The sequence below is a fragment of the Protopterus annectens genome, chromosome 2.part1 (assembly GCF_019279795.1).
Source record: "Protopterus annectens isolate FY-2018-M chromosome 2.part1, PAN1.0, whole genome shotgun sequence".
Classification (NCBI taxonomy): domain Eukaryota; kingdom Metazoa; phylum Chordata; order Ceratodontiformes; family Protopteridae; genus Protopterus; species Protopterus annectens.
Genome location: NC_056729.1, coordinates 1,250,202,654 through 1,250,216,719, shown reverse-complemented (window position 1 = coordinate 1,250,216,719; position 14,066 = coordinate 1,250,202,654). Strand labels below are relative to the sequence as shown.

General features: G+C 36.2%; 2 protein-coding genes across 2 annotated transcripts in view; one reads left to right on the top strand and one right to left on the bottom strand.

Moving 5' to 3' along the window:
- XKR6 (XK related 6) overlaps nt 1-9,177 on the top strand; it is a 229,052-nt gene extending 219,875 nt beyond the window's left edge. Inside the window, exon 3 of the mRNA XM_044062781.1 lies at nt 8,180-9,177. Within this exon, the coding sequence (XP_043918716.1) occupies nt 8,180-9,144 (965 nt within the window). The 3' untranslated portion in view covers nt 9,145-9,177. The remainder of the gene's footprint in view (nt 1-8,179) is intronic.
- HAUS3 (HAUS augmin like complex subunit 3) overlaps nt 1-14,066 on the bottom strand; it is an 800,246-nt gene that overhangs the window by 492,872 nt on the left and 293,308 nt on the right. The gene's annotated exons all lie outside the window — the stretch shown is intronic.

Here is a 14,066-nt window from a genome sequence, read left to right as displayed (position 1 = left end):
ATCGGTGTCTACACAGATTAAAAGAACCAAGATACTTTTAGAATAACAGATGCAGTAAGCCTTTAACCAGCAATTCCCAGCTCAGTAAGGCCCAGCTATCCTCTCCTACCACAAGACTGTAGATCACAAACCTTTCTAATGTAAAATAACTGGTTTGGAGCTCAAGTGCTTAAACCAGAACAAAGACAATGTAAAATAAGCCTTCACCAGCAATTCACATCTCAGAAGGGTGGGTGCTACCCCCTCCTCCAACAAGAGTATAGACCACAAACCTTCTAAATGTTAAATAACTGGTTTGGAGTCCAAGTACTTAAGCCAGAACAAGGACACTTTTAGAAAAAACAGTCACATTAAGCCTTCGACCAGCAATTCCCAGCTAAGAAGGGTGGTAGCTGCCTCTTTTGTCAGAAGAGTGTAGACCACAAACCTTCCTAATGTAAGTTAACTAGTTTGGAGCCCAAGTTCTTGAATCAGAATTAAGAGGCTTGGAATAACAGTTACATTTTAATCAGGCTACAAACAGCAGTAATAAATGCAGAAGATTAAATGCAGTTGAACACTTTAAGAACACAAATACAGTTTTTTTTAGTAAGTGAGAACATAAAAATAGAAGATAATTCAAGTTTAAGACACCAAAGGGGTGGCCTTTCCAGCTGATCTCTCAGTTCTCAGTAGAATGAGCTAATGGGATGAGACAGGGAGGATTATTCAAAATCAGATTTATAGTAGGAGTGGGCAACTTAAAAGCCACCAAGTTTAAAAGCACAACAGCAGCATGGCAGGTGGGTGGTAAAAATAATGTAGTCAGAGATCAGCAACAGTCAGGCAGAGAACAGCAAGTAAAACAAGCACTACAGTTAAATAAAGATGCCACTAAACATTTGCAACCTAATGAGGAATGCTATTTCTCAGGTCCTCCCACTAATTAGCTGGATGTTATTCATTGTCTGTATAACACTTATTTTCTAACTGATCCTAGCCAAGACCTCTTAAAACTCAAAAAAGAACACAAAACTTAAAACAAAACAAAATGCAATATAAGAAAAAGTAAAAAAAAAAAAAAAAGAAGAAGTAACCAAACCTTAAACGACTAACTCCAATCCAAAATCAAATAGAGACGGAGATTTGCAATAGTAAGGCAGAAATGATGAACATTTTGCATTTTACAATGATGTGGGAAGTTGGTTGTAAGTATAATTGCATGGTACAAGATATCACCTTTATTAGTAATGACATTAACAGAGTTCAGACAAAAAAGTTTTGGGGTAGCAAAATTTATGGAACTAGGCCAAGATCAGTGTTCAGTGTTTTTTTTTTTCTTTTCATGGTAAAGGTAAAAATATTAGGTTATACCTTTATCACTAGAGAAATTGATATCCAGATTTTGGCAGACATGTAAAAGCTTATCATAGTTTAGAGTGGGGTTACCATCTGCAGATAGTCATTCGGATTTGTTGGACTGTATTGTTTCTGTGAGGTGCCTCCCATCTTACCTCTCAACCTCTTACTGCAAGAAATCTGGTAAAGCCTGACAAAATAGGGGGGACAAAGGCCCCAAAATAGGGATATATTTTAAATATTGATCTTATAAACTTAGAAAGTTACTACAATAATAGGATTTGTTTTAACATACAATTTCTGAATGATTTGAAGTCTGAAACTCAAATATATGTCATTGTTTAATGACTTCAATGCTCAGATCATCTGAGTGATTTAACCAAAAAGCCACAAAGTTTATGAGGAACAGACCAAAATTATGAAACAAAAATCTAGACATTCTGCAAAAATCTGGACAGTTGAGAGGTATGCGTCCCATGCAGGTAGGATGACAGTATATGTCCTTTATTGACAGAGGTAGCTTATGAATGCCTGGCCCTCAACATTCTATTTGTAAACAGCACATAGGATCGTAGGATCATAGAAGGTTACTAGGCTAATAGCTCTGGGGCCCTTACAAGCCCAGCCAAGAGTTTATGCCTAAAAAGAAACCTCAGTGAGCACCTGTCACCCCTCTCAAAGAGGGACACAGGTAGAACCCCTGGGACAAATTTGTGGTTTCCCATCCACTCATCAAGGTTTCACTTGAAGAGGGTCACCATTATTTTTTCAGGAAAACTTGACTAAACTTAGAAAGGCCCCTCTGAGTTGTTAGCCCAGCAACAATCTATGAAGATGGGAAAATTATTTTTTTTAGAACAACAGGAATATATGCATATACAGGAATGAAGAAGAGTGAACAATTGATGAACTGAAACCATTTGTGATTGTAGATGTTAAAGATTTATTATGGGTAATTTTCATTTTGATTTAACATAAAAGAGAAGGAAGGCTGGGAAGGATGTTAACAAATTTAAAGAGATAAAATTCGATGGGATAAATTAATGTTAGTGGAGAAAAAAATATATATACAGATATATGGTTTACTCTCATTTTACTGAAGTGCCATTGGTAGAATCCACTTTACGTGAAGTCTGAAACTCAAACATTGAAAGTGTCAAACTCAGATATTTCTGACGTACAAATCTCACCTCTGTCTTGACCCATATTTAACTCTACTTCTTGATGGAATTTGGTATGTATTTCGGCTATATCGGAATTCGCTGAAGTGAGCCGATGATACGATCATTTGACTGACTGTACTTCAGTAAAATGATTGTAAACCTATATATATTATATATATATATATATATATATATATATATATATATATATATATATATAAGTAAATCTAAATATTTCAGGTCATGTGGCATTTTAGACATAAATCTGAGAAGATGAACATATGATTAAGGAGGAAAAGGCATCAAGAAATTAACACAAAAATATTGTAGAAGAAATTTTATTAAGGGAAATGAAAGATTTATGGAAAAATCATTTAAGTATAACTTTTTTATAATCTTTGGGTAGAATCTTGGATCACATTTAAAGAAAAGTATAAACAGTGTATTTACAAATGGAGTTAAAGAGAAACAGGAATAGAGAAGACTAACATACAACATGGAAAAAATAACTGGAGAACAGTAGTATGGAATATTTTATGGAAAATGGAAATTGTATGAAAGCATAGAAATAAACTAAAAAGTCTATTATATAACCAACAGTATTTCTTGAAGGAGAAGAAGAAAAGTTTCTCCAAATTTGGCAAAACTTGTAAGGAATAATAACATTTACAAAGATAGTTAAAGATAAGGAAAGAAGGTGACATAATGGAAATTGTTGTAGAATATGTTAGAGAAACGTATAGGAAAAGGAAGGATAAGAAACAAATAAAATGGAATGTAAAAATGTTTTCAGAAGAAACAGTAAAAAAAATATGGCATTAAAGTGAAAAACGTGAAATTATATTATTATTATTGTTAGTATTACAATCAGCATATGATAATAATTGTGTGAGAAATTTGGTTAATAGAGGGCCTAACACAAAATTAGCATTAAAAGGGATGTCAGACAAAGATTTCCTATGATCAATGTTTTATTTTCTTTGTTTATGAATGCAGTTGTATGATAAAATGCTGAATGATAAAATGCAAGGAGGGGAATATTGACTGCAGGAAAGGGTTAAGATATCACTTTTCTTATCTTATGCAGATGAGATAATAGCCATTGTGAAAAATAAGTTATGCATAAAAGAAGTTTAACAGAATGTTAGAGAAAGTTGCTTTACAACTGAATAAAGAAAAAAGCAATTGTATTGGGGACATAGAATAGAAGCAATGTAGTTCTCAAAAAAAATAAATGTATTAAGAGTTAGATTTGGTTAAAAAGGTAGTAAAGGAACAATGGGAAAAGTTAGAAGAAGAAATAAAGGCAATTTGTATATTGTGGAAGGCTTTCAGACTTTCATCTAAAAAAAGGGCATATAAGCTGTTGTACTAGGTTGTTAGTTTATTTAGAGAATGCTTATATAATGCCAAATAGTGAGGAGAGACAGGTTTTTCAGACTGTGTTCAGTGTTATCTGTGGGTTCAAGACTGAACACAGTGAAGTGGTGTTATATGATAAGAGTGAAGTTGTTTTAGGATTTATTAATCTAGTAGTGTACACATCTTCTTTGCATTTGTATTAGATTTTGAAATGTAGGAACAACAATAAAAGTAGTTTGATTGTAAACACTTCTGAAGTGCTGTATGATAAGTATTGGTAAAATGTAGAGCAATCAAAAACAGAAAGGAACAATATGAATGAATAATTAAGATGGTACGAAGATAAGACCTTTATGTGGAAGATATATCTGGAAAACCTTGGAAATAATAGAAAAGACTGGTATGCAGATATAATGAATAATTTATATTATTTTATTTTTGAGAGAATTTCAGTGATGGTATTACTAAGCCATCTAAGAAAAGAAAAGCGAGGATTAAGAAGTTAGTAATGTACAATGTTTTTGTGTGTGTGTGTGAAAATTATTGATAGATTACCTGTAATAGTCTATTGTCACAACAAATTCCTTCTATATTGCACAGCTTTATAAACAAAGTGATTATGTCTAGATCTAGGGAAGTCATTGCCCCCCTTTACTCAGCCCTCATTAATGCAGCCATTCAGTATAATGCCCACTTTTACATGATTCTGTCCAGACATATGCAACAACTGGAATGCTCACAGAAATACTTTAATAAAATTATATAAAGCCTAAATAATATGTCCTACATGGACTGACTCACAGCCCTGCCACTATACTTGGTATCCTACAGAATGTTAAGAAGTAACCTGTGTCTATTAAACAAGGCATCCTCCAACCCAATACTGATGGATTTACTGCACATCAAAAAGTCAGATGGCATCAGAAAAACTACGTCCAGGGATTTAAACCTCTTATTGAGCATAAACAGAATGGCTTGGAGGGGCAGGTATATCTCGCAGAAGATACCACTACTTTGGAACAGACTCCCCATTCACATAAATCAAAGCTCATACCTAGCCACGTTCAAGAGCAATTTGGCTCTATAAATGAGAAACAGAAATGTTACCCCAGGATAACCCCTGTACTAGTAATGGACATAGGCAGTTCCTAAATGGTTTATCCTATGCATGGATCCCCTCAAATTATCTGTGGTTAGATCCCATTTATTCTAATTAGGGGTAATATATAATTATTTACAATGGGATAGATTAATTTGGGCACCAAAGGGAAACTGACTTGGTTTAAAATGATGTGCAAGGTCTGCTAGTCTAGTACTTACCTATGGACCTGTGAAAGAAATATATTATACAAGGCAATGAAAGAAAGGATATGTCTTTACTGTAAACAAAGAGAATCTACAGAGCAGGTTTTCCTGCAATGTAAAAGAATAAAAAACTGTGGGGAATATTAATTAAACAGCACAGGCTAGGGGATATTAACAATGCTAAGAATGTTGATATAAGAATGGTATTATATGAGTATGTAAAATAAATAAGAAAGATGTGGCTGATGTTAGTAATGCTTTATTTTGTTTAATGTGGGAAATTTTGAAAGCTCGAACAATTGAGGTATTATTTAATAAGAAATAGATTCTATCAAGAAATTTAAAAGAAGATAACAATGTGACAGTGATGAAAAGAAATGGGGAGGAGGTTAAATATTTTATGTTCATAGAGTCATAGGTTCATAGCTGTGTACTAGGCTAATGGCCCTGGGGCCTTTACAAGCCTTTCCATAGGATTACCCTGGCATCGTGCCACCCGACCTTAGTTCCCAGTACCTCTGTTGAGTAGAGCCACTGGAGTTATTCCCAGGGTGAAGTTTCTATTTCCCATCCACTCATCAAGATTTTTCTTGAAGAGGGTCAGCGAGGTGTTCTGCTTGACATTTATGGGAAGTCTATTCCATAGCATGGGCAGTTTCTCGGTTATGAACCTGTCCCTCCAGTATGTTCTGTTGATTGTGGTAATGAGGTTGAGGTCTCTGGAGCATATGGTGCGGAGGGATTGGTATTTCTTTAGATGTGCCATTTCTAACAGAGCTGGGTCAGATATGGCTTTGTAAGTCAAGCAGAGATCATCTCTAAGTAGGTGATAATAGACAGAAAATACTTGGCATGTGTACAGTCTGTCCATATAGGACAAGTGTTTAAGGCCTAGGATCCTCTTACTGAGGTACTTTTGTGGCCTCTCCAGTTGTTGCAGGTATCTAGTGAGGTACATGCCAAATGGGGCATTGTACTTGATGACTGGCCTAATCAGGGAAGAGTAGAGGGAGACAATGACCTCTTTCTTCCTGGGTGCAAAACCCTTAGTAATGAGATGTGCTACATATAAGGACTTTCTGACCAGTGGCAATGTGGTGATCAAAAGAGAGGTTGCTGTCAACCTGTGTTCCCAGATCTCTTATAACGCCTTCTGTGTTCAGTGGACTACCATTGATGTGGTAATTCATGGGAACTGGGTTTTTCCCAATGGAGATGATGACACATCTTTTGACATTGAGCTTAAGGCCATGGTTCTGACACCAGTCGTTGGTCTCAGTGAGGCTATTCTGTAGGATGTCAACATCACTTGGGGAGTTAATAATAGCTCCCAACTTGCAATCATCTGCGAACTTTGTCAGCCAGAGTCCCTTCATGTTGGCCTGGTCTTCAGAGAAGTAGATACCAAACAGGAGAAGACCCAGGACCGAACTCTGTGGGACTCCACTCATGACTAGTCAGCAGTCTGGGGTTGCAAACTGGCTTAGTGAGTTTTTCTATGATTCCTGAGTGGGGAACGCTATCAAAGGCCTTGACCAGATCAAAGTAGGCTGTATGAACCACCTTGCCTTCATCCACAGCTTTGATGACTGACTCAAAGAAGTCGACTAAGTTGAGCAGGCATGATCTACCCTTCACAAAACCAAACTGTGAGGGATCCAGAGTTTGGAGATTCCCTATATCCTTGTTTATTAGGTCCATGATGATGCATTCCATAGCTCTGCATATCAGACTTGTCTGGCTAATGGGACAATAGTTCCCAGGGTATGCAGTCACTCCTCCTTTGTGGAGAGGGATGACTGTAGCAGTGCACCATTCAGTAGGGACAAAGCCTGAGGTGAGGCTGTGATTGAACAGGGCACACAGGTGAGGTGCCAGTTCACTGTGTAGTTCATGTAGAACGCTGCCAGGAATATTATCAGGTCCCATAGAAGCTGTATTCTTTGCTTTGGACAATGCTGTTTTAACCTGTTCAGCAGTAATACTGGGTGCCTGGCAATCTACTGGTATTGTGATTGGTCCTTTGGGGGAAGGGGTGAAGTTGACACTGAATCTGTCAGCTGGTATATTGGCAATATCTGTTGGCTCGGTATAGGAGGTACCATTGTGCAGCACCTCAGAGCAAATCTGGGTATTGCCATGGAGATTCTTTACATAACTATAGAAGGCCTTGTGGTTGTCTTTACTATCTGCTGCAATTTTGTTTTCATAGCTAGCTTTAGAGGATTTGCTGAGGGATCGCAACTTGTTGAAATATGTATTGAATATGTGTTGAATAAGTAAAAACATTGGAGAAGAAAATAAGAATTATGGAATGCAAGACTGTACATTTATAAATATGTAAGTTAAGCATATATGCATGCAAAGTAAATAAGCAAATATATGACATCTACCCATTTATGTAAATGCCATGGGATCTTTTACATCCACTTGAGCGGCCACCAACTCAGGCAAATGAGGCCTCAGATTAACATCCCATCCAAAGAACAGCCAACTCTGAAATGCAACACCCCCATTTGCTGCACTGCAGTGTCAGTATTGGAAAATGAGTCCAAGTACCTGGGGTGGGAATAGAATCCACAGTCTTCTGATCTTCCAGCATCAAAAGCAAGTGGGCTTCCTGTTGAGGCACTGACACTGTCAGTGTAAACTACCGCAGTAAAATGTAGTACTATAACCAAGTTTGGTAATAGGAATACAGTTGTATTGATGAATTGGAATACTATAACCAATTCTGGTAATAATTAAGAAAAGCAAATGATTTTGTGTCACATGATGCAAGACTTTAGCAAAGCCACAATAACAGCCTGCCATACTTGTGTAAAATTGTAAAGGTACTGAAAATCTTTATTTACCATCCAAGACTTTACATCAGGACTTAATGTGTTTTTGAAAGTTAAATATCTTTTGTAAAGAATTATGTAACTTTAGAGGGATTTTATTGTTAACAAAAGTAAACACTCAAAAGAAATGGGATGGATTATTGACTGTACTTCTTTGTCTGTTGACAGGTGTTTCTTCTGCTGCCTCTCTGATGTCCCTGGCGTGGGTACTTGCCTCTTATCACAAGCTACTGCGGGACTCCAGGGATGACAAGAAGAGTATGAGCTACAGAGGGGCACTCATTCACCTTTTCTGGCGCCTCTTCACCATTTCATCAAGGGTCATTTCTTTTGCTCTCTTTGCTTCCATTTTCCAGCTCTACTTTGGAATCTTTGTGGTGGTTCACTGGTGTGCTATGGCATTTTGGATCATTCATGGTGGAACAGATTTCTGCATGTCCAAATGGGAGGAAATTCTCTTTAATATGGTGGTAGGAATAGTGTATATTTTCTGCTGGTTTAACGTCAAAGAAGGGAGGACCCGATATAGAATGTTTATCTATTATGCCCTGGTCTTGACAGAAAATGCTACTTTGACGTTGCTTTGGTATTTTTACAGAGATCCTATCACTACTGACTCTTATGCTGTACCAGCACTGTGTAGTGTTTTTATTAGCTTTGCTGCTGGCGTGGTAATGATGCTCTTGTATTATGGTGTGTTACATCCCACAGGGCCAAGAGCCAAAATATTGGCTAGCTCTTGTTGTGCTGAGCTGCTGTGGGGTATACCTTTGCCACCTGAAGCAGAGCCTATGGCTCCCCAGAAATCTGGTGCTAGGGGATCCCAGGCTACACCAACGAGGGCAGCTACAGAACAACAGGAGGACCTTGCAGCTGACACCTGCTTGCCAGTTTTCCAGGTGAGACCAATGGTACCAACCACTCCATCTGGGCGCATCTATTCCCATGAAGGGCCTCTCATTAAGATTGATATGCCAAGAAAGCGGTATCCTGCTTGGGATGCTCATTTTGTAGACAGGAGGCTACGGAGAACCATTAACATTCTTCAGTATGTCACTCCCTCATCTGTAGGTATTAGATACAGAGATGGACCACTGTTGTATGAGTTGCTACAGTATGAATCTTCACTATAAAGCTTCTCAAAGTAAAGAGATCTTATTTTTGTTTACGATAAACACAGTTCATGAGAGAAAAGATGGTATATCAAAACGTCCACTGATAAGCTTTCATTCTGGTTACTGTATGTATATAAAGATATTATATGTTTTGTAAGTAAAACTAACAGAAAATCTTCCTTTTGTTTTTTACACACAAGATACAGTATTTAAACTTCTATGCTATGGTCTAAGGTGGAGAAAGGAGTCTTCACCATGTATTTTATATACTGCATAACAAGTGCAAAGAGTTATGGGACTGGTGTGGATTGGGAAAAAAGGAAAATGTTTGATTTCTTATGTCCTTACCTGCTGAGTTTTATTGTGTGTGATATTATGTTACCTTACTTTCAATTCACTTCCATGATAAGAGTGAAACAGTAGGACATTTTCAGAATGACTATGGCCAGTTTTCAAGAAGAACTTTATTTGCAAAAGAAAAAAACTATATAACTTTATAAAAAGCAAAATGATCCTTCTTTGAATAGGGCATATGTGCTACATACATGTATAACTGTTGTTGATGTGTGTATTTCTATATAATTGTGTATGCATGGGGACGTGGCATATCCCAGGTTTTTCAAGTATGACTGAAAATATATAGTTAAACCATGATAAATGCAATTAGAGGCAACACACAAGTTTCCCCCAAAATTCGTATGCCACATTCAGCATAAAAAGACAATAATGTGTGTGCGTGTGTGTGTGTCTGAATATACATATATATTCTGCATTTTAAGGACCACATCAGTAAATCCAGCATATGTTTAAGTTCACACCATGAAATGATATGAAAGATGTTGCACTCATAGTAGCAATTCAGAAAAAAAATATAATAAAGTGTCTCACACACAGTAAAACTCAGCTGTAAACACAAGCAGGGGGGCAAAAACCTCACGGCACAGGGTGACTAAAGGATGAACACTGTGAACTTGCCTTGTTTTTAAGGCAATTTAATATATATTTGCTTTCTTCCAATAAAATGACAGACATGATATGGTTGTATTAGAAAACACTTTATTGTTGAAGGAAAATATGGTACCCAGTTTCCCACAAATTTCGTTTCCTGAGATTATAGTATTTAACTTACATTTGCAGTATATGCCTGTGGGTTAAGACAAGGTATCACTTTTTACTCATATCAAAGTTATTAAGATACATTTTATCTTAGAAAAATGTTTGCAAGAAAAATATTTTGGAGGGCATTGCTAGAATATGTGCATCCAAATGTGAAGTTCCAATAGTTATTTTGGAAGCCAAAATTCTTAGTCTGGCATATCAATGTACAAATGTAGTGACTCATTTTGTTTTCATTTGTATAGGAAAGGGTCTTCCAGGACTTCAAACGTGGATGCTTCTAGAGTTTCTTTTTTCCCCTTTTCTTTTTCATAAAACACTGAAATGACTATCTCCCTTGACCATTGTGAAAGTCTGCATCAGACTTTGAAAAAGTCAGACGTACTGTATCAGAACTTTGAAATCCTGGCTGTAAAATAAAAACAATACCCTATTATGCACAGCATATCCTGTGCAAAAATAACCAGCATATATTCTCTCTTTATTTTTATGTAACTAGCCACTCCTGCAAGACTCTGAGTGAGCTTATTTCAGGACAACTACAATTATTTTGAGGACGCATTCTTCCCATTGGTGCTATTTGTTTAAGGAGCTTGCATACATTCTTGCTCCAGCTTTGCTCTTCTTTTAGTAATCTTAACATGGATTTCTTCATTACACCAATGACATCAAAAAGTTTTAGTTGTATGACACAATTTATGCATTTCTGTAACTGTATTCTATAGAAGATCACAAATGCACTGTGTCAACAATGGAAGAGCTGAACGCGCATGTCACACAGTAGCTAACATGACATACATTTTTGGTGTAAGCCAAAAAAAAAATAAAAAATACATCACGTAGTGAAACAGTTTGTTGAATTGAAGCAGAAAACAGATTTGAAATAACACTCAAAAATCAAAAGTCTACAAAGAAGCATTAGTTTCCTTTTTAGTACTGTTTTGTTTTATAAAATGAACAGGAAAAAACAGTGAGTAGTAAAATTATATGGGGAAATTCAGATTTACTTGTAATGTTGACAAGCTCACAACTGAAAGTGCACAAATATGTCTTCTTATAACTAAAACATATAAATGGGTTCTGTTCATAGTCGCACGAAAACTAGGTAATGCATCACTGTCTCATTTGGATACCTGTGAATACACCAAAAGCATAGCATTGCCAGGGTACAGAACATGCTCTGTCATAATCCACCGCTTAATCTGCACAAGTCCTAACCAAGAATGAAATCTTTATCTGCCACTTTTGTAGCATAATGTATGTGACACACCTCATCAGAGCTAGAACAGCATAAATTCATTTCTCTTGGAAAACTGCAAAAGTAACACCATGTTTTCAGTGCCACTGGGATATTACTTTTTTTTTTTTTTTTTGCGTTCGGAGGTGTATAAACTTCAAATGTCAAGTTTTTTGCTTTTGGAGGTGTATAAACTTCAAATGTCAAGCTGGAAATACAGGAGAAATGTTTGATCCTTTAGGTTTGGGGTGAAGATGGATCTGAATAATACCAGAGTTAACAAGCCTAAAACTGGTTATGTGTCATAGTTTACTATGAGACACAGTCACTGCAGTATTAGAAATTTCATGACTTAATATAATGATTTTCAGTATTGCAGTATGTATAACTTGTTCATTCTAGTGAAGCTCTGAAAGTAAAGCCCCTGGCCTCAGTCAGAGATGCGACATCTCTGATTAGAGTTACTGCACAAAACATTTAAAGTAAAATAAAAATAACCCATGTCATGTCTTTCAAAGCTGGCCCAAAGCACATGTAATAAATAATGAAGCCTTTCTGCTATTGTGGTTGAAATCTGCTTCTTTTAGCAGAATCGGACTAGACTACAAATGTTGACTAGTGCATGAAAATTATTTTAGTGTGCTGCTACTGGAGCACTGATCACTTTACAAGGGGCAGCTTTGGAATTTCAGGGCACTTTTTTCCAATCCCACCATCCCTACTTGGCAAAAGTAACATTTTAAATAAATACTGTTGGTGTTTTTTGTGTGTAAGTGTAATATTTTTCTTTTTTTTTTTTTTAATTATAGCAACTATCTAAGGTGCATACGTGTCGAGAAGCCCCTGTGAGGCACTCAACAGTAACATTTTTTTAGAAGAATGTCTTTCTGTTTTGTATTCAGAATTTTTTTTTTATTTGCCTAGATTTTGAAAAGAAAATATACAGTTTCAAGTTTTGTAACTTATAAAAAAACTGGAAGTTTTCTTTGCCTGAATATACCTGAATTTTGACACTTTATCATACAGTGAGATGTTATGGTGCACTACCACGGATTTTTATATATACAGTGCTTAAATAATTCCTTCCTTTCCCCCTTTGGGGGGAGAGGGAGGGGCAGGGCTGTTTCACAGCACATAGAGCTGCTTGGTGAAGTTGAAGCCAAATTGTCACCTATACTGTAATTTTGTTTTCCTCTGTTGTTATTATGTCTATTACACCTGGGCCCATGAGAAAACCTGCCAAACATTTTAAGGTACTCTCCAGACATTAAACCTTTAAAATACATCTGTTATAGTAGTTGCCCATTTATTTTATGAAAATTAATCTGATGTGGACTGTTCATGCTTTAATACAACAAATTATTACCGCCTGAACTACAGACTTTCAAAATTAAACTTGAATCCTGAAGCATTCCACTTGCTGGCTCCCTAGTGGCACCTCAAAATAAATTTACATTTACTGTGCCTTTCCAGAGATAATAATCCACCTTTTCCATATATACAAAGTATGTTAAGGAAATTGTTATAACTAAGAAGACAGTAGCTTTAAGGAGATAGCTAAACATTGTCATGACATGCTTATCTGAGGTGGTGGTTTTACATTTTGCAGTTTAATTGTTCCACTTTCCATGTGCAGTCAGCTCACTGTATTAGCGGGAATGCTTTATATGACCATTATATTCTTAACATTCTGTGTCTATACTTACGGCATCTGTAGGCTAGTATTAAACTGAGGATGCTTGCATGGACTTCATGAAAGCTAGATTAATGATGCAGTAAACCATAATAAGCATTCTAATGATTCACTAAAAAGGTATTTCCTTTTGAACTTCTGTCTGTATGGCCTATACTTTATTTATTTTGATTTTCTCAAATTTTGTTTTTCATTACTCGATAGCAGTATCTATTTTCTTTATTTAACTTTCACCATTCCATAAAATGAACTTATTTTTGAACATATTACCAATCTGTTAGTTTAATTGAGTATAGATTCATAATGGCAAATTTATATTGTCAATGATTATACCACTAGCTTACTTATGTGGAGCTGTTAGAAATGTAAATGTAATCATGACAGGAAAAAAGAACCAGTCCAGATGGATGGTATGCAAGCAATAACACACAACAGTGTGACATCTGTGTTGCAATAATGTAATAATGGTATGTCCTATATGGACTGTTCACAATACACTGTCACACCAGAAGTGCATTTTGTTATTAAAGTACAACTAACATTCTGATGTATAAATGCACATTTGTACAATGCCATTGATAAGCTCAATGCTTTAAAGAACAGATAAAGTGAACATTGCAGTTATTCTGCAATAATAATGCTAGCATGTGGCTATGTCTCAGTAATAACAAAAATATTTTCTAGATTCATAAGTTCATAGATTTAGTGAACAAGTTCAAGGCCTATTTGCCTTGAATCCCATGATGCAACTTATGGGTACCCAAGTAGTTATCCGGTTCATTTCCAGAAGCTATGGAATGATGAGCCAAGTTTAATTGTGAGAAGGGGTTTATTCCATAGGTGTGGAGGACTTTGAGATATGAAACTGTTACTCAAGCTCAGTTTATGAAACAC